The sequence below is a fragment of the Danio aesculapii genome, chromosome 8 (genome assembly GCF_903798145.1).
Source record: "Danio aesculapii chromosome 8, fDanAes4.1, whole genome shotgun sequence".
NCBI classification, from domain to species: domain Eukaryota; kingdom Metazoa; phylum Chordata; class Actinopteri; order Cypriniformes; family Danionidae; genus Danio; species Danio aesculapii.
In genome coordinates, this window is record NC_079442.1 from 44,156,169 (window position 1) to 44,176,000 (window position 19,832).

Here is a 19,832-nt window from a genome sequence, read left to right on the forward strand (position 1 = left end):
TTAGTAATTATTTGTTTTGGGATTTTGAAGGTCATTTTAAAAGGTTTTTAATGCATTTATAGATTTCATTGTATTTGATGTTAGTTTTAATAATTTTTTTAGATTTTCAGTTTTCATTTTCATTTATTTATTTATTTTATTTTAATCATTATCTAAAGAAATAAAATATGTGTTTCATTATTATCTTGCGAAAATAAATCTTTATTTCATTTAATTTGTACAAAAATTTAATTAAAACAAAAATACTATTATTTACTTATAATTAAAATATAAATTTTTTTATTTTTAATATAAAATTTTTATTCTTTGAACGTATAACTTTTTTGTTTTTATCATAATTATAATTTAATCAAATAAAAAAGCAGTTTCATTTCCTACCAATGAAATAAAAAATGATTTAATTTAATATTTTTTCTTAAATATGAGAAATAAAAAGAAAACACAAAATTAAAATTTATTATTTATAATTCAAATAATATTTTATTTAATTTTTAATTGAATTTATGCTTTTTTTGTTATATAAAATAACAACCAGTTTCAATATTTTTGTGAAAATAAATATTTAATTTATTAATTGAATAATTGTTTTTAAGTATGAGAAAGAGAAAAGAAAATACAAGGTAAATGTCGTTTGCTTGCAGATTGTAACTATTTTTATTTTTTATTTCTATTTAATATGTACTTTAATAAATGGATGCACCATATCCAAATATTACTTTATGCTGTGCATTTAATATCTATATATTTAAAATAAAGATTAAATTATCCTTGGCAAGACTGAGTCAACCATTTATAAATAATAATATCATAATTCAAATGCCTCTGAGCAAAAAAAACCTACTTTAACATATGGAGGAAATATGTTTTAATCAGATTCAAACTTTTGATCTGCAACTAGGCATATTTATTTAATGTGAATAATATTATAATGTTCATATTTTTTAAGAGACACGTGTACGCATTTGTCGCCATGGTGTGTGTGTGTGTGTGTGTGTTGATCTTGGTTCTGGACTTATTTAGAGTTTGAGAGACTGTAAACTGGAGTGTGTCAGTAGATTAACTGCATCTCACAGAAAAGAGTCATCGGTGTGTTAAAGCTTCACATGTCGATATCTGTGTGAAGAACTGAAGATCTTCAGACACTCCTCAACCGATTGATCAGGACTCTGACGCTAATTAAAAGCTTTCCTCTTTGTGCTCAGATCATAAATAGGCAGATTGGACATATTAATCTGAAAACACCAGCTAAGAGCTTGAGCTATAGGCTATACTGTTCATGACTCCATAGCTGCTGTAAGTCACGACTTCTCATTGAAAAGCTGTTTTGTTTTGTGTCGAGTTTTGTTTTTTGTTGTGTTTTGTGTGTTGTGTTTTGGTTAGTGGGTTTAGTTTTGTGGGTTTTGTTTTAGTGCGATTTGGTTAGTGCATTTTGTTTAGTGTGTTTTGTTTTAATGCGTTTTTGTTTGTTTGTTTTGTGTTGTGTTTTGCATTTGGTATTTTTGTTTGGTTTTTTGTGTGTTGTATTTTTTGTGTTGTTTTGTTTAGTGGGTTTAGTTTTGTGGGTTTTGTTTTGGTTACTGTGTTTTGTTTGATGCATTTTGTTTAGTGTTTTGTTTGTTGTATTTTGTGTGTTGTGTTTTGTTCAGTGGGTTTTGTTTTGGTTAGTGCATTTTGTTTAGTGTATGTATTGTTTAGTGGGTAAAGTTTTGTGGGTTTTGTTTTGTTTAGTGCGGTTTGGTTAGTGCATTTTGTTTTAGTTACTTGTTTTATTTTGTATTTGGTGTTTTGTTTGGTAAATTTTGTTTAGTGTTTTGTTATGTTGCGTTTTGTTTAGTGGGTTTAGTTTTGTGGGATTTGTTTGGTGCATTTTGTTTAGTGGGTTTTGTTTAGTGTGTTTAGTTTTAGTTTGTTTTGTGTTGTGTGTTGTTTTTTGTTTTGTTAAGTGGGTTTAGTTTTGTGTGGGTTTTTGTGCATTTTGGTTAGTACATTTTGTTTAGTGTGTTTTGTTTTGTGCATTTTGTTTTAGTGACTTGTTTTGTATTTGGTGTTTTGCTTGGTTTTATGTGTTGTGTTTTGTTTAGTTGCTTTAGTTTAGTACGTTTTGTTTAGTGATTTTTGTTTTAGTGACTTGTTTTGATTTGTGTGTTTTGTTTTGTTTGGTGCGTTTTGTTTAGTTTTTTTTGTTTTGTGTGTTGTGTTTTGTGGGTTTTGTTTTAGTGACTTGTTTTGTGTGTTGTTTTTGTGTTGTTTGGGGAATTTTGTTTAGTATTTTGTTTTGTGTGCTTTGTTTTGTTTAGTGGGTATAGTTTTGTGGGTTTTGTTTTGTTTAGTGTGTTTTGTTTTGTGCATTTTGTTTTAGTGACTTGTTTTGTATTTGGTGTTTGCTTGGTTTTATGTGTTGTGTTTGTTTAGTTGCTTTAGTTTAGTACGTTTTGTTTAGTGATTTTTGTTTTAGTGACTTGTTTTGATTTGTGTGTTTTGTTTTGTTTGGTGCGTTTTGTTTAGTTTTTTTTGTTTTGTGTGTTGTGTTTTGTGGGTTTTGTTTTAGTGACTTGTTTTGTGTGTTGTTTTTGTGTTGTTTGGGGAATTTTGTTTAGTATTTTGTTTTGTGTGCTTTGTTTTGTTTAGTGGGTATAGTTTTGTGGGTTTTGTTTTGTTTAGTGTGTTTTGTTTTGTGCATTTTGTTTTAGTGACTTGTTTTGTATTTGGTGTTTTGCTTGGTTTTATGTGTTGTGTTTTGTTTAGTTGCTTTAGTTTAGTACGTTTTGTTTAGTGATTTTTGTTTTAGTGACTTGTTTTGATTTGTGTGTTTTGTTTTGTTTGGTGCGTTTTGTTTAGTTTTTTTTTGTTTTGTGTGTTGTGTTTTGTGGGTTTTGTTTTAGTGACTTGTTTTGTGTGTTGTTTTTTGTGTTGTTTGGGGAATTTTGTTTAGTATTTTGTTTTGTGTGCTTTGTTTTGTTTAGTGGGTATAGTTTTGTGGGTTTTGTTTAGTGTGTTTTGTTTTGTGCATTTTGTTTTAGTGACTTGTTTTGTATTTGGTGTTTTGCTTGGTTTTATGTGTTGTGTTTTGTTTAGTTGCTTTAGTTTAGTACGTTTTGTTTAGTGATTTTTGTTTTAGTGACTTGTTTTGTATTTGGTGTTTTGCTTGGTTTTATGTGTTGTGTTTTGTTTAGTTGCTTTAGTTTAGTACATTTTGTTTAGTGATTTTTGTTTTAGTGACTTGTTTTGTTTGGTGCGTTTTGTTTATTGTTTTTGTTTTGTGTGTTGTGTTTTGTGGGTTTTGTTTTAGTGACTTGTTTTGTGTGTTGTTTTTTGTGTTGTTTGGGGCATTTTGTTTAGTGTTTTGTTTTGTGTGCTTTGTTTTGTTTAGTGGGTATAGTTTTGTGTGTTTTGTTTTGTTTAGTGTGTTTTGTTTTGTGCATTTTGTTTTAGTGACTTGTTTTGTATTTGGTTTTTTGCTTGGTTTTATGTGTTGTGGTTTGTTTAGTTGGTTTAGTTTAGTATGTTTTGTTTAGTGCATTTTGTTTAGTGTGTTTAGTTTTAGTTTGTTTTGTGTTGTGTGTTATGTATTTGGTGTTATTCAGTGCGTTTTGTTTAGTGTTTTATTGTGCATGTTTTGTTTTGTGTTGTGTTTTGTTAAGTGGGTTTAGTTTTGTGGGTTTTGTTTTGTTTAGTGCATTTTGGTTAGTACATTTTGTTTAGTGTGTTTTGTTGTGCATTTTGTTTTAGTGACTTGTTTTGATTTGTGTGTTTTGTTTTGTTGTTTGGTGCGTTTTGTTTAGTGTTTTTGTTTTGTGTGTTGTGTTTTGTAGGTTTTGTTTTAGTGACTTGTTTTGTGTGTTGTGTTTTGTTTGGTGGGTTTAGTTTTGTGGGTTTGGTTTTGTTTAATGTGTTTTGTTTAGTAAATTTTGTTCATGCGTTTTGTTTTAGTGACTTGGTAGTTCTGTGTGTTTTCATCTCTGCCTATACTTCAGGTTATAATCTAAACACTCCAGACTGATCTTAATACGAGGTGTAAAAATTGTCTAGTCAGGTGTTTTTTGTATCACTTCTAGAAACCCCTTTTTTTACCATTGATAACTTCCTCATACCCATGCAGATGCTCAGTTTACTAATGGATCAACAATCCACCTTCTCCACCAATCCCCATCTCAGCCCAGACACACAAGCCTCTCCGCACTTCATGAAATCAAAAAAAATGAATGAGAGTCAATAATTCATAAGCTACACTGACCGCTGGAGTCGGTGCATTTGAATATTTCATTTGCGGCAGGTGCACACACAGGTGAAAGAGCGTATTTGCTGCGTGTTAGTAAAAGGTCTGCCAATGCCAACTTTTTCCCAGCACTGCCATTATTTACCATCCCGCTCCTCCAATTGCAGCAGTAATGCAGCCATTTCATTGGAGAGAAAGAGATATGAAGCCTTTCATTTATCTAACATTGTGCTCATCCATCAAACACTGACAGTTCCTGACACAATATACTGAGAGTGCACAAAAAACACTCCTGTGTGTGTGTGTGTGTGTATATGGGTTGAAATGTATGAAAGAAAATGTACTTTTGTTCAGCAAGAGAACTCTGATGAAGGAATGTATTAATATTACTACGTTATTATGTATTATTATTATTATGTTATAAAAATTCTTTTTTTACTACTTGCTATTTTTTAATCTGAATTTATCATAAAATGCTTAAATCGACAGGGTTTCTGTATGTTTTGTGGAAATTATTTACTCTTTGCCATTGTTTCAGTTTGGTTTATATGATACTAATGATAAAACAAGCCTTCATTGATTTCAGTGGAAAAAATACAGTACAGTTGAAGTCAAGATTATTAGCAAAAATGCTAACTGTTAACATATTAGCTTTGAAAACACAGTCTCTCTCTCCTGTCGTGCAAAGCCATACCTCCTGAAATCACGAACGCGCACCCCAACCTCCTAGGGCTCGAGTGTCCACATACGCGGACAGCACATTTTAGCTCTTAAATGGCTATTTAAAATACTTTGAATGTTTTATATTTTGTTACAGACATACAGTGTCATCCTGCAACTGTTTTGCAGCATATGAAATGTCCCAAACACTATTTTTAACGGTCGAAAATGGGGAATTTATTTTTTTTTGCTGATAGTCAAAGCAAGTTCAAAGAAAATTTCTATGTTAAATATGCATTCAAAAATTTCAGGAAAAGTGTTTTATGTAAATTTGGACCACGGGTCCACATATATGGACATCATTTTTCTCTAAAAGTACATCGTATCAAAAGATGGTACTTGGGTTTTTATTCTAATTAGGTTCTAATAAGCCCAAATAGCAAAGAGAAATAAAAATTTATGTAGATTAACTAGATTATGTCATTTTTCTTTGTAGTTCTTTATTATACTACAATTTCCAATGAAAAACTGTATTATACTGTATCTAGCATGTTTTCAGTTGTATAGAAAGCACAACTTGTCATAACGTGCAGTATTTCATGCATGCAAGGATCGCTGCCGCTTTGTCCTAAAACGACTATGGTGCTTGGCCCGTGGGGTGCAGGAATTACATTTATTACTAAGCCATACTTACATGCTATTTCAGAGCGAATATTCAGAGTAGCATGGTAAACAATATACAGTAGGGAGAACGTAACAACTTGTTGTTGTTCAAAAATGAACCAATGTGAATATAAAACCAACTTCATCTCAGTAAAGCAGGCTGGCGGAATAGCGCTATTTACTGATGTTTTGTTGTTAAACTAAATACAAATCTACATTATCGATGCTGTAAAAGGCCTTATGAAACTGAAAACAGTCACATCAATCGTTTGCCGGAAGATTTCAGTGGCTGAACAACACTTCTGTGCATATAACCCATTCGTAAAACAACACAATCTACATAAGCTTTGTGTGACCAAAATAGTTTTAAAACAGAACATTACCCGTCTAAAAGAAATACTTCAGCCATGGTGCCATCCTTCCTCCAGCGTGCAAAAGTAACTCCAATATTGTTTCAGGATTTTAAAAAGTTTTGATGCAGCATTCGTTTTTACCACTGTCACTCTCTTGTGTGCATGTGAACAAATGGCGGATCTGCATGAACAGATGCGCAGTTGTACAAATCTACATTTGTTGACAGACAGTTTGGGCTACTTATCAGAATTTTAGGAATTCTAAATTATGTCGGCCAGACAACTTTTAATTGGATGAACATTTTTTAGTCGTAAGCCTTACCCAGAATAGAAAATAACATTTAAACACATTTAGATAATTTGCTTTAATCATTACTATTGAAATGTGAAGAGACTTTCAATCAGCACAACAAAACAATCACCTGTTGCACCTGTAAGTGCAGTGTAAAGCATGTATATACATAAAAAGTATATTTTCAATGTAAGTGCATATATATTAAGGCCACTTAATTTAATGTGGGACCAATTAATGTAACAATTCCCACTATTAACTACTGTCTTATTATCTGCATATTATTAAGATATAACTGTTTATTAGTACTAATAGTATGATCTTATTCTACATCCCTAATCATACCCCATACCTAAACCTAAACTCCAACCTTACTAACTATTATTAAGCAGCAAATTAGTAGTTTGTTGAGCTAAAAGTCTTAGTTATTATTATTATTATTATTATTATTATTATTATTATTATTATTATTATTGTTCTTATTATTATTGTCATTTCTGGTATTTTTATATATTTCTAGTTTTTGATTTCATGTTTTTAAGTGAATTGTTTTGTTTTGTATTTTGTCTTTTGCTTTGTGTTTTTTGTTTGGTGCCTGTTTAGTGTCTTATTTTGTGTATTTTGTTTAGTGTTTTGCATTTTGTTTGATGCATTTTCTTTAGTGTTTCGTTTTGTGTGTTGTTTTGTGTATTTTGTTTTGTGGAGTGTTTTGTTTTGTGTAGTGTTTTGGTACATTTTGTTTAGTTGCTTGTTGTGTTTTTTAGGATGTTTTGTTTAGTGTCTTGCTTTTTGTGTGTTTTGTTTGGTGCCTGTTTTGTGTATTTTGTTCAGTGTTTTGTTTGATGCATTTTGTTTAGTGTTGTGTTTTGTGTGTTGTGTTTGGTGCCTGTTTAGTGTCTTATGTGTTTTTTTAGGACATTTTGTTTAGTGTCTTGCTTTTTGTGTGCTTTGTTTTGTAATTGGTGTTTTGTTTTGTAATTGGTGTTTTGTTTTGTGTGTTTTGTTCAGTGTTTTGTTTGATGCATTTTGTTTAGTGTTTTGTTTTGTATGTTGTTTAATGCCTGTTTAGTGTCTTGTTATGTGTTTTTTAAGGACGTTTTGTTTAGTGTCTTGCTTTTTGTGTTTTGTTTTGTAATTGGTGTTTTGTGTGTTTTGCTTGGTTTGTTTTGTTTAGTGTCTTGTTTCGTGTGTTTTGTTTGGTGCGTTTTGTTTACAGGCAAAGCAATGCTTTAAAAAGTCACTTTTGATTTCATGTGGACTTTAGACGGTGCAGCTGTTTTGAACTTGCTGTAAATAGATATGGTCATGTTAATTTTGGGTCCCCCTTTATATTAAGTGGCCTGAACTACTAGGTACTTACATCAAAATATAAATTCAATGTGCTTACTGTGTATATTGAGGTGGGATATGGATCAGATTAGTGACAGGTTTGGTTGTATGGGTAAGTTTTAAGGGTGGGTTAAGGTGTAAGGGATGGTCAACAGTATAATTAAAATTACAGAAATGAATTATTTTATTATATCATAATTACAGGAATGTATTACCAATCTAATTATTTGCAGGTATTTAAACAATCTTAAAAAACAATCTTTATTTACACAACAAATACAGTATAACAAATTATTAATTTCAATACATATTTTGTTAAGGCCACCTAATATAAAGTGTGACCAAATTATGTAACTACTATGAACTACTGCGTTATTACCTGCCTATTATTAATATATAACTGTTTATTAGTACTTCTAAAGTATGATCTTATTCTACATCCCCTATCATACCAAACCTAAACTACAACCTTACTATTATTAAGCTGCAAATTAGTAGTTTATTGAACTAAAAGTCTGGTTTGTAATAAGCGAGGATTGTACCTTAAAATAAGATGTGACCATATTATTATTATTATTATTATTATTATTATTATTATTATTATTATTATTATTATTATTATTATTATTATTATTATTATTATTATCTTAGATATTCCTAGTTTTAGATTTTATGTTGAATTAAAGTTGTCAATCTGATATCTGTGTGGTGGAGTAATTTAACATGGACCAAAACACAAGCCTTCACCCACCCATCCTGACTTACTGACACAACACACACACACACACACTCTTGAAGAGCCATCATCTGCACTTGAAAGCCAAGCCGTGTCCCTTTTGGGTGTATGTGTGTGTGTTTTTTTTTTTCCTCGTCTCTTGTTTTTCTCACTCCAAACTCTAATCTTGCCAGCGATCAAAGGCGATTACAACTCCACGGAATGAGCATTTTTAGAGCTTCTAAAGGCGCTTTTCAAAAAACAACTGCTTTCGGGCTCGGCCTTGTTTCTGCACTTCAAGTAAGCCAATGATTGGGACTGCGACAGCCCACACCAACTTTGATCCGCAAAACCGCTCTTTTAGATTTAATATATTCATGTTATTTCTGTCCTAGACCTCCCACTCTCTCCAACTCTCATCATCATTTATATAAGCTGGTGTTTTGGGGAAACAGGGATGCGCTGATTCATTACTCAAACGCTGCTGTCCTGTTTGGCAAGAGTGTTTCTTCACATCTGCTAAAGAATTTCACAATATTACTGTATTTTTGATTAAATAAACGCTTCTTTGGTGAATGTAGGAAATGTTTTTTTAGGACATGTTCATGTTCAGTCCACTTACATTTATGAAAACAATTAGGTTAATTTAATCGATTTGTGCTGAAACAACATGAAGGAACCAAGCATGTTTTACAGTGCAGTCTGTTATTTCTTGGAAAGTGAAACAAATATACTGATGACAATAACTACTACTACTACTACTGTATTTTTACTGTATTTCTACTACTACTACTACTAATAATAATAATACTACTATTACTACTACTACTACTACTACTACTACTAATAATAATAATAATAATACTATTACTACTACTACTACTAATAATAATAATGTTAAATATTATTGTTGTTATTATTATTATTATTATTATTATTATTATTATTATTATTATTTGTATTTGTATTTTGTTAGATGGATATCTATCTATCTATCTATCTCTCTATCCATCTATCCATCTATTTTGTTATTATTGTAAATGCTCCATTAGATTTAATATATTCATGTTATCTAGACCTGCCTAGACCTTCCACTCTCTCCAACTCTCATCATCATTTATATAAGCTGGTGTTTTGGGGAAACAGGGATGCGCTGATTCAATACACTAACGCTGCTGTCCTGTTTGGCAAGGGTGTTTCTTCACGTCTGCCCAAGAATTTTGCAGTATTACTGTTTTCGCTGTATTTTTGATTAAATAAATGCATTTTTGGTGAACGTAGGAAACTTTACATTAAAGAAAAAATTATCTTTTTCAAAAGTTTTAAAAGGAAGCCTAATCATTTTAAATACAAACTTTGCCCCTTGAGATTAGAATGGCGCTATCACTGTCTATTTTTAAATCACTCCTGAAAACTCACCTGTTTGGTTTGGCTTTTTAATATTATTTTAATAGACCTTTTCACTTGTTCATTAAAAAAAAATAAAGTAAAATCATTTTATTTTACTTTGACTTATGTACAGCCCTTTGGTCAGTCTTGTTACTGTTTTTAAATGTGCTTTATAAATTGATGAACTTGAACTTAAATGATTTTGCTGCTTGTTCAAACTGCTTATTTAAAATGAGTTGAAATATTACAGTTCTTAAGGACAACTTAAATGTTTTACGTTGAATCCACTTACATTTATGAAAATAATAAAGTTAACTTAATCGATATGTATTGAGAACATGAAAGAATTGTGTGGAACCCAGCATTTTTTACAGTGTTGTGTTCCACACAAATCATTCAATTTGTCCCAACACAAATCGATTAAGTTAACCTAACACTTTCAACACATTTATATGGAGTGAACATAAAAAAATTAAGTTGTCTCAATGAAATCTCAAGAATTGTGTTGTTTCAGCTCATTTTTAAAAAGTAGTTTAAACAAGTAAAAAATATATATATTTTTATAGTGTGCAGTTCAGTCCTTTCTTGGAAAGTGAAAAACAAATATACTGATGACTCATCCTGCACTACACAGAATACCATCCAATCAAACCGTCAGTCTCCAGGGCAACCAATGTGGTGACAACTAAAAACAAATTTGCTGAAACAAATGGAGCAACACTCTTTATTATGTACAGCATAGACTGAAGTGTATTCAGGAATATACAAGATGTATATTAACACAGGAAAGACTGAATTCAGTAGGTCTGTAATTCAATTTATACATGAATATTTATACTGTATATTCTATTAACAAAAATAAATGTGAAGGTACCAGTCACTGTAAAATCATGTGTAAGGCACCCATTTAGGGACGAAAAAAAAGCATTTTTTAATATTTATTTTAATGCTATTATTATTATTATTATTATTATTATTATTATTATTATTATTATTATTATTATTATTGGTGTATTTGTGTATTATTATTATTGTTATTGATGTATTTGTGTATTATTATTATTATTATTATTATTATTGATCTATTTGTGTATTATTACTATTATTATTGATCTATTTGTGTATTATTATTATTATTATTATTATTATTTATATTATTATTAATGTACTTGTGTATTATTATTATTATTATTGTTATTTATATGATTAAATTTGCTAGTTTTCTTTGGTGTTTAAACATCTCTGTCCCAGCTGTGCAATTTTAAACAATAATAATAATAAAAATAATAACAATAATAATGATACACAAATACATAAATAATGATAATAATAATAATTCAAATTTAAAATTAATATTAATAAAAATAATAATAATAAAACACAAATACAATAATAATAACAATACTACTACTACTACTACTACTACTACTACTACTACTACTACTACTAATAATAATAATAATAATAATTATTATTATTATTATTATTATTATTATTATTATTATTATGCACATCTTTTGAGCTATAATAATAATAATAATAATAATAAAAACAACAGTACTACTACTACTACCACTATTATTATTATTATTATTATTATTATTATTATTATTATTATTATTATTATTAATGTTATCATAATGATAAAAAACACTCTTAAAAAAACACTTTTGTTTAATATATTCATGTTATCTCCTGCCTAGATCTCCCACTCTCTCCAACTCTCATCATCATTTATATAAGCTGGTGTTTTGGGGAAACAGGGATGCGCTGATTCATTTCTCTAATGCTGCTGTCCTGTTTTGGAGCGGCTGTTTTTCCGCATCTGTGCTGCTTATATTACTGTCCCCTGGACATGTTGTTCTTTTATGAGTTTCCCTTGTGCTGGTTTCTAATATTTTCTGTCGTCCTCTTGAGTTGACTGTGGCGTTGCGCGCTGCATTATTCTGTAAGGAAAAGCTGGAGTGTTTGAGAGTGTTTACCAGCAGCTCAGCTGGATGAAGGCTTGTGTTAGGAACTGATAGATCTGCTGTTTTCTGACTGGGCTAGTGGGGAATACAGGCACATGACTCAGATCTCTAAACCTGATTGGTTGGTTTTTGAATAGAAGTATTAGGAAACCAACCACAATAAAATGAAGCCAAATTTTTCGTTCATTTATTTTTTAATAGATAAAAAATTAAAGAACCCCCCAAAAAATCATAATTAAGCCATTAATTTAGTTACATACGATCTAAAACTTTATTTGTTATGTATTTACTTTCTTGCTTTTGTGAGGCCTTGGGATATAGATTGTCCAAAAAAAAAAAAAAAAAAAAAAAAGAAAAGAAAAAACATTGGGTCCCATTACATTTTTGGTCCAATTTTGACATTATTTAAGGTGGTGTACCACTAGGCTCAGTACTCTGATTTTTGTTTTTAAATTTTACATGCTGATAACGTATGTTAATTTAAAAAATGTATTTAATTTAAGACTAAAATGACTAATAGCTATACATAAGCCCCTTTGATACCAGTAAATATCTGGAAAATTTCCGGAACGACTTCACTGGTAAATTCAAAAAAGCTGTTCACACATCATTCCAAAATACCAGTAAATTCTGACATCATTATGCAGAAATGAGCTCTAAATGGCTGCGCTTTTATTTGTAAAGATAGAAGTGGTCAAGCTTTTATTGATGGCTTCACTTTTATTTAAAACTTTACCATGTATGTAGTTGCTTTGTCCCAGAGACATCCAAAGGCAGAAGCGCGAACCGCAGCTAAATGTTTTTCACATTGACTACAATAAACATTCAGTGGATTCTCTTTCCAGATAATTGCTGGAACGAATTTACCTGTGTTTTTAAAAAGGGCCTGTTCACACATGATCTCTGTATATGTGTAAGGGGCTATATTTATTAAAAACTAAAAATTGTATAAAACAAAAACAAATAAACTAATAAAACATTAATTTAAACTATATCTAAAATCTACATTAGTTTCCAAATCACTAAATTAAACGCATAAACGCATATCTAGATGGATCTTTGCACAAAATAAATAAACAGTAAGGCGCTAAATACAAAGAAAGAAATCATAAGGCATAAATTAATAAAATATTTACACTGAAAAAAAAAGATTAAAAAATGATTCCTTGGATTTACTAATTGATACTAATTTTTAGTAAGTGGTTGTAAACAATTGATTTCTGCTGAATTTAAATAAACAAATTAAGTTGAACTTTACTGATTTTAGTTTGTTTGTTTAAATTCAACATAAACATTTTTACAGACAATTTTTTTGGCGTGTGTGTGTGAATTTGTATATATACACAGTTGCCCCCCTGTTTATTTTTTTGCCCCTGATTTCTGTTTAGCTGAGAGAAGATTTTTTTTCAACACATTTCTAAACATAATAGTTTTAATAATTCATTTCTAATAACTGATATAGATATTTTTCTAGACACTTCTATACAGCTTAAAGTGACATTTAAAGGCTTAATTAGGTTAACTATGCAGGTTAGGGTAATTAGGCAAGTTATTGTATAACGATGGTTTGTTCTGTAGACTATAAAAAAAAAATAGCTTGAAGGGGCTAATAATTTTGACCTTCAAATGTTTTTTTTTTAAATTAAAAACTGCTTTTATTCAAGCCGAACTAAAACAAATAAGACTTTCTTCTGAAAAAAGATATTATCAGACATACTGTGAAAATTTCCTTGCTCTGTTAAACATAATTTTGCAAATATTTTAAAAAGAAAAAAAAATTCAAGGAGGGCTAATAATTCTCACTTTAACTGTATGTATATATATATTGAATATTGAATTGTAAAATCTTTACATTTTGTGTAATAATTATTTATTTATCACTGTAAAAATGCTGGGTTCCACATAATCAATTTGTGTTGGGACAACATGAAAGAATTAAGTTAACTTATGAGTTTTTACAAATGTACATGGATGAAACATAAAAAAGTTCAGTTGTTTTTTGAGTGTAATAAAGTTACTGGCAATTTTCCGGAAAGGTCTGTATGTGTGAACAGGCTCTTTTTGAAAATACCAGTAAATTCATTTCAGCAATTATCCATAAAGAGAATTTGTAACATTTGCCAGAGTGCTGCTCTGTGTGAACTCAGAAGGAAAATTGCCGGAAAGAGCTCATTCACGATTAGAACGTGCTGACATGAGACGTCTACTCCAGCCAATCAGAACATTCAGACACATTTACATCCGCGCTGTTTATGAAAATAAAAGCCTTTGAATATTTTTCCAGTCACATTTAGCCACTAGATGTTAGTCAGATAATGTTAGTATGTTCCTTCCTAATGCCAACTGTGGAAAAAATTATCCATAAAATGCTTATGATAAACCGCTGTTTGTTTACCTTCAAGCTCTGCTTCAGTTGCTTGAAGCGTGTGCAAGTGAGCCAGTCCTACAGCGAGTGCCAGCACACACACATATTATGTACATCTCGACATGCGAAAGTGTTCCTACATATGTTTTCATTGAAGTCGTTCACAATACTTATCCATCCACAGAATTTGTAACGTTGTCAAATGTGTAAACATTTAGCTGCGGTCCACGCTTCTGCCTTCGGATGTCTCTGGGACAAAAACAGCTGCATGAATGCTAAAGCTTTAAATAAAAGTGGAGCCATCAACAAAAGTGCCTTCTATGTTTACAAATACAAGCGCAGCCGTTTAGAGGTCATTTCTGGTTAATGATGTCAGGATTTACCAGTATTCTGGAAGGGATGCGTGAACGGTCTTTTTCGGAAAAATTCCGGAACATTCTAATGTTCAAATTTTTTATTGTGAAATAACAAACACTACACAATAAATAAATAAATAAATAAATAAATAAAAAAACACCTAAAAATTATAATGAAAGTAGGAATAACAATGGAAAAGAAAAATGGAAGCATGAGTAATAAGTGTACAGAAAATTACAACCATCACAATCAAATGTTCAGATACATTGTCAATGTTGAAAGTAAATATTTACAATTAAGCAGTATAAAATAGTCGTCTTTAAAAACAGACAAAAATGTAATTACTACGAAATAAATAAATTAAAAAGGAAGGAGAGGGCATCTATTAATTCCGGAACATTCTTGAACATTGCTTTTCTGAATTTACTTGGATATTTACCGGTATCACACTGTGAAAGTGGCTAAAGTCACCTGTTTCAATAACATAACGCATTTATTTCCCAAAATATTCTGTTCTAAAGTTTCCTCCAGAATCAGTATCAGTGGTAAATGTGTGCTGATGTGATGTTGATGTCAGCTGGATGTTTGTGCTGTGTTTCAGGTGAGTCGTCTGCCGGTGGAAAGCTGTTCTCAGTACAGCAGCTGTAAGACGTGTCTGGGCTCTGGAGATCCTCACTGCGGCTGGTGTGTCCTGCATAACAAGTGAGTCAATGTCATGCCTTTTACAATCACTACAACTGCTGCTCTGTGCACTGCTATATGCTGCCTGTGTGCTGGTTCAAGAAGGTTAAACAGCATTGCGAGACATTTACATTTTAAACTGTAAGCATGCGATATGGATTGATCTGAAAAGCTGTTTTCTGTCCTATGCTCATGCAATCTCATTGATTTAAAATGTTTGTGATTGACTTGGTTTTAGCCAGTTGATAGTTGATCATCTTAGTTTTGTGCCTAGACTAGTATACTTTGAGGTGCTGCTGATTGGTCGATTGGTTGCTACTGATTACATCATCATCTGGTGGAGAGGATTTGATTGCACAATAATCTTTGTAGTGCAGGATGAGTCATCAGTTTGTTTGTTTTATTTTCTGTGAAGAGAGAGAATGAATTTTTTAATGCTTAGACTAAAAGTTTTGCTCACAACGGCTGCATTTTAATTGATCAAAATGCAGTAAAAACTATCAAATTATGACATTCATTCATTTTCTTTTTGGCTTAGTCTGTTTATTCATTAGGAGTCGCCACAGTGGAATGAACCGCCAACTTATCCAGCATATGTTTTACACAGCGGATGCCCTTCCAGCCACAACCTAGTACTGGGAAACACCCATGCACACTCATTCAGACACATACACTACGGCCAATTTAGCTTATTTAATTCATCTATTCCACATGTCTTTGGACTGTTGGGAGCACCCAGAGGAAACCCCCCACGGACACGGGGAGAACATGCAAACTCCACACACAAATGCCAACTGACTCCAGGCTCGATTCAGGGACCTTCTTGTTGTGAGGCGACACCACTGAGCCACCATGCCACCAAAATTGGGACAAATTATTACAATTAAAATTTGATGTTCACTATTTTAATGTTTTAAAATATCATTTATTTCTGTGATACGTTGCAGAATTTCAGCAGCCTTTATTAAGCACTTTAAAAAAAAGTTTGTTAAAAAAGTAAAACATAAACACAGCCCATACAGTTGAAGTCAGAATTATTAGCCCCCTTTCGTTTTTTTTTTTTTTTTTTTTTTTTTTTTTCTTTTTTTTTTCTTTTTTAAATATTTCCCAAATTATGTTTAACAGAGCAAGGAAATTTTCACTGTATGTCTGATAATATTTTTTCTTCTGGAGAAAGTCTTATTTGTTTTATTTCGGCTAGAATAAAAGCAGTTTTTTAATTTTTTAAAAAACCCTTTAGGGACAAAATTATTAGCCCCTTTAAGCTATATTCTTTCTGATAGTCTACAGAACAAACCGTCGCTATACAATAACTTGTCTAATTACCCTAACCTGCCTAGATAACCTAATTAACCTAGTTAAGCCTTTAAATGTCACTTTAAACTGTATAGAAGTGTCTTGATTTACTGTCAACATGGCAAAGATAAAGTTATTAAAGTTATTAAAACTATTATGTTTAGAAATGTGTTGAAAAAAAATCTTCTCTCTATTAAACAGAAATTGGGCAAAAAAAATAAACTGGGCTAATAATTCAGGAGGGCTAAAATTCTGACTTCAACTGTATATAATTTAAAATTTTAATTATTGTGAGGTTTGTTAATTTGTTTAAAATAATTATAATAAAAATACTTTGTTTTTGTCAAATAAATGCAGTACCAAGGGTGCATTTTTTTCCAGTATCACAGCTGCATTTATTTGATCAAACATCCAGTAAAAACAGTAAAATTGTGACATTAATACTGTTTACTGTTTTAATTTTAAAATAGTATTTAATTCTGTAAGACAATGAAGAATTTCAGCAGCTTTTATTCAGTCTCCAGTGTCACAGTTTATTGAAATGATTTATTTTTGTGTAAATCTTGATTCACATTATGATTGTAAAAAAATATATAACATGATTACAGCATTTATATATGACCAAAAGCTTCAATTATTGTGAAGTTTTTTTATTTGTTTGTTTAAAATAAAAATCATAAAAATACTTGGCTTGATCAAATAAATGCAGTATCACAGCTGCATTTATTTGATCAAAAATGCAATAAAACATAATAATAAAACATTATTATTTACTGTTTTAATATATTTTAACATCTAATTTATTTCTGGGATACAATGCAGAATTTTCAGCAGCAAAAAGTAAACCAGTAAAAGTTAAAGTAAACATGACCAAAAGCTTCAATAATTTTTTTTCAATTTCAATCAGTTTTTTCAATTTGTTTGTTTAAAATAATTATGATAAAATCACTTAGTTTGATCAAATAAATGCCATAAAAGCAGTAAAAGTTGGACATTATTACAATTTAAAATTGCTGTCTACTGTTTTATTACACTTTAAAATATAATTGATTTGAGTGATACAATGCAGAATATTTATCGGCCTTTATTCAGTCTTCAATGTTACATAATCTTTTAGAAATGATTTATTTTTGTGTAAATATTAATAAGTTCATGTTATGTTTGTTAAAAATGTATAACATAAATACAGTATATATATGACCAAAAGCATCAGTTATTGTGAAGTTATTTAAATTAGTTTAAAATAATTATGATAAATACATAGTTTGATCTAATAAATGCAGTAAAAACAGTAAAATTGTGACGTATTTAAAATATGATTTATTTCTGTGATACAGTGCAGAATTTTCAGCAGCCTTTCGTGATTCATGATCTTTCAGAAATGATTTATTTTTGTGTAATTCTTGATAAATTTTTGTAAAAATGTATACCATAAATACAGCATATATAAGCAAAAGCTTCAATTATTGTAAAGTTTTTTTTAATTTGTTGTTAAAATGGTAATGATAAAATACTTATTTTTCTTCAAATAGCTCCTGTACCAAGGTTGCATTTATTTGATAAAAAATGAAGTAAAAACATTTGTTTTAATACATTTTAAAATATAATTCATTTCTGTGATACAAAGCAGAATTTTCAGCAGTTTTTATTCCGTCTTCAATGTCATGTGATCTTTCAGAAATGATTTATTTTTGTGTAAATCTTGATGAAATCATGGTATGTTTGTGGAAAATACATAAGTGCAGCCTGTATGTGACCAAAGCTTCATTAATTGTGAGTTTTTTCTATTATCTGGTTATTTAAACTAATAATAATGGGTTGCGGCTGGAAGGGCATCCGCTGTGTATAACATATGCTGAAATAGTTGGTGATTCAAACCGCTGTGGCGACCTCTGAAATAGAAACTAAGCCAAAGCAAAATGAATGAATGTAAATAATAATGATAAAAGTAATTAGTTTAAAATGTTTTTGCTGTCACTTTGAATGCATTAAATGCATTCTTTTGTATATATGTGCATTAAATTTTAAAGCTTTTGTACATGTACCGTATGTGTATATATAAAACAATCTATATTATTTTGAATATTGCAAGAGTATACTAACAATGGCTTATACATTAAAAAATTATGTGATATAAATGTTTGCATAAATTGCATTCTTGTTTAAAATATTATAAAAAATAATCTATATTTTTAAATATTATATATTTATATTATATTAAACTATTTAACTTAATTTAAAGGCTATAAAATTCATTTTATTTATGTTTTATTTGTATATTTTTTTTTAATTATAAAAAATTACACCATCAAAAATGTTGACAGTCATTCTGCGCCCACTGCAGGCAGACGTTTCTGTATTTTGTTGCTCTCCTCTTGAGATTCACATATGAACTCTTTAAGTCACCTCAGGGAGATGTGGCGCTCAGCCAGCCAATCAGAGCTCTGCATCGCTGGTGGCTGCCATTTCAACTACCTCATGCAGCACTTGGCAGGTGACAGGCCTCCCCACATGTTCACTAGTCTTTTTTTTTTTTTCTCCTCCCCATCTTTCCGCTCCCGTCATTTCTGCCTCTTACCTCCGGTTGATCCCCAGGCAGCAGCTGGTCATGGGGGCTGTTTCTGCCGTCAGGAAGTGTCTGGCTATTGCTGGCTCTTCGCCACACTGCGCTGCCTATCCGCTGTCATCAGGGCTTTTCTGCTGAACCCCTGTCTCGGAGTGAGCTGTTTTCAGTCGGAGCATGTGTGATCGCTGAACACACATTTTAATTTATGGAGTGTTTGCTGGAGAGATGGGAAAGGTTTTGACATAAGTATGTGTGCGAGGACTGGTCGAGATCGTAAGGCCTCGGGATACAGATTGTCAAAAAGGAAGAATTTAAAAACATTTGGTCTCATGTACTAAATATTTGTTCGCACACATTTGTGTGTAAAATGAGTTAAATTAATTAATAAATAACAATAATAATAATAATTTTTATTAATAATAATAATATTATTGTCTTTATTAATGTTATTTTGCACACATTTGTATAATAAATAAACAAACCAAATAAATAAATGAATAAATATTAATGATTATTATTATAATTATAATTACAATAATTATTATTAATATTATTAATCTTGTTGTCGTTGTTATTGTTATTTTTTACACATTTGTGCATGAAATGAGTAAAATTCACAATCAACTCATTCCCTAAACATTTGTAGGCGCACATTTGAGCCAAAATTAGTAAAATTTATAAATAAATAAATAAATAAATATACAAATAAATAAATTAATGAGTGGTTGTTGTTGTTATTATTATTATAATTATTATTTTTATTGTTATTATTAATATTGTTGGTGTTATTGTTATTTGTGCATGAAAATAATGAAATTAATAAACAAATACATATATTATTATTATTTATTTAATTATTTTTATTAATTATAATATTGTTGTCATTATTGTTGTTTTGCACACACATTTGTGCACGGAAATAGTGAAATTAATTAATAAATAAACAAATAAATGAATTATTATTATAATTATAATTATTA

The 19,832-nt window shown here is 30.1% G+C and overlaps 1 protein-coding gene across 1 annotated transcript in view; it reads left to right on the forward strand.

Annotated features, from left to right (window-relative positions):
• Nucleotides 1–19,832, forward strand: part of plxna3 (plexin A3) — a 354,762-nt gene that overhangs the window by 126,003 nt on the left and 208,927 nt on the right. The window contains exon 5 of the mRNA XM_056464035.1: nucleotides 14,911–15,011. Within this exon, the coding sequence (XP_056320010.1) occupies nucleotides 14,911–15,011 (101 nt within the window). The remainder of the gene's footprint in view (nucleotides 1–14,910; nucleotides 15,012–19,832) is intronic.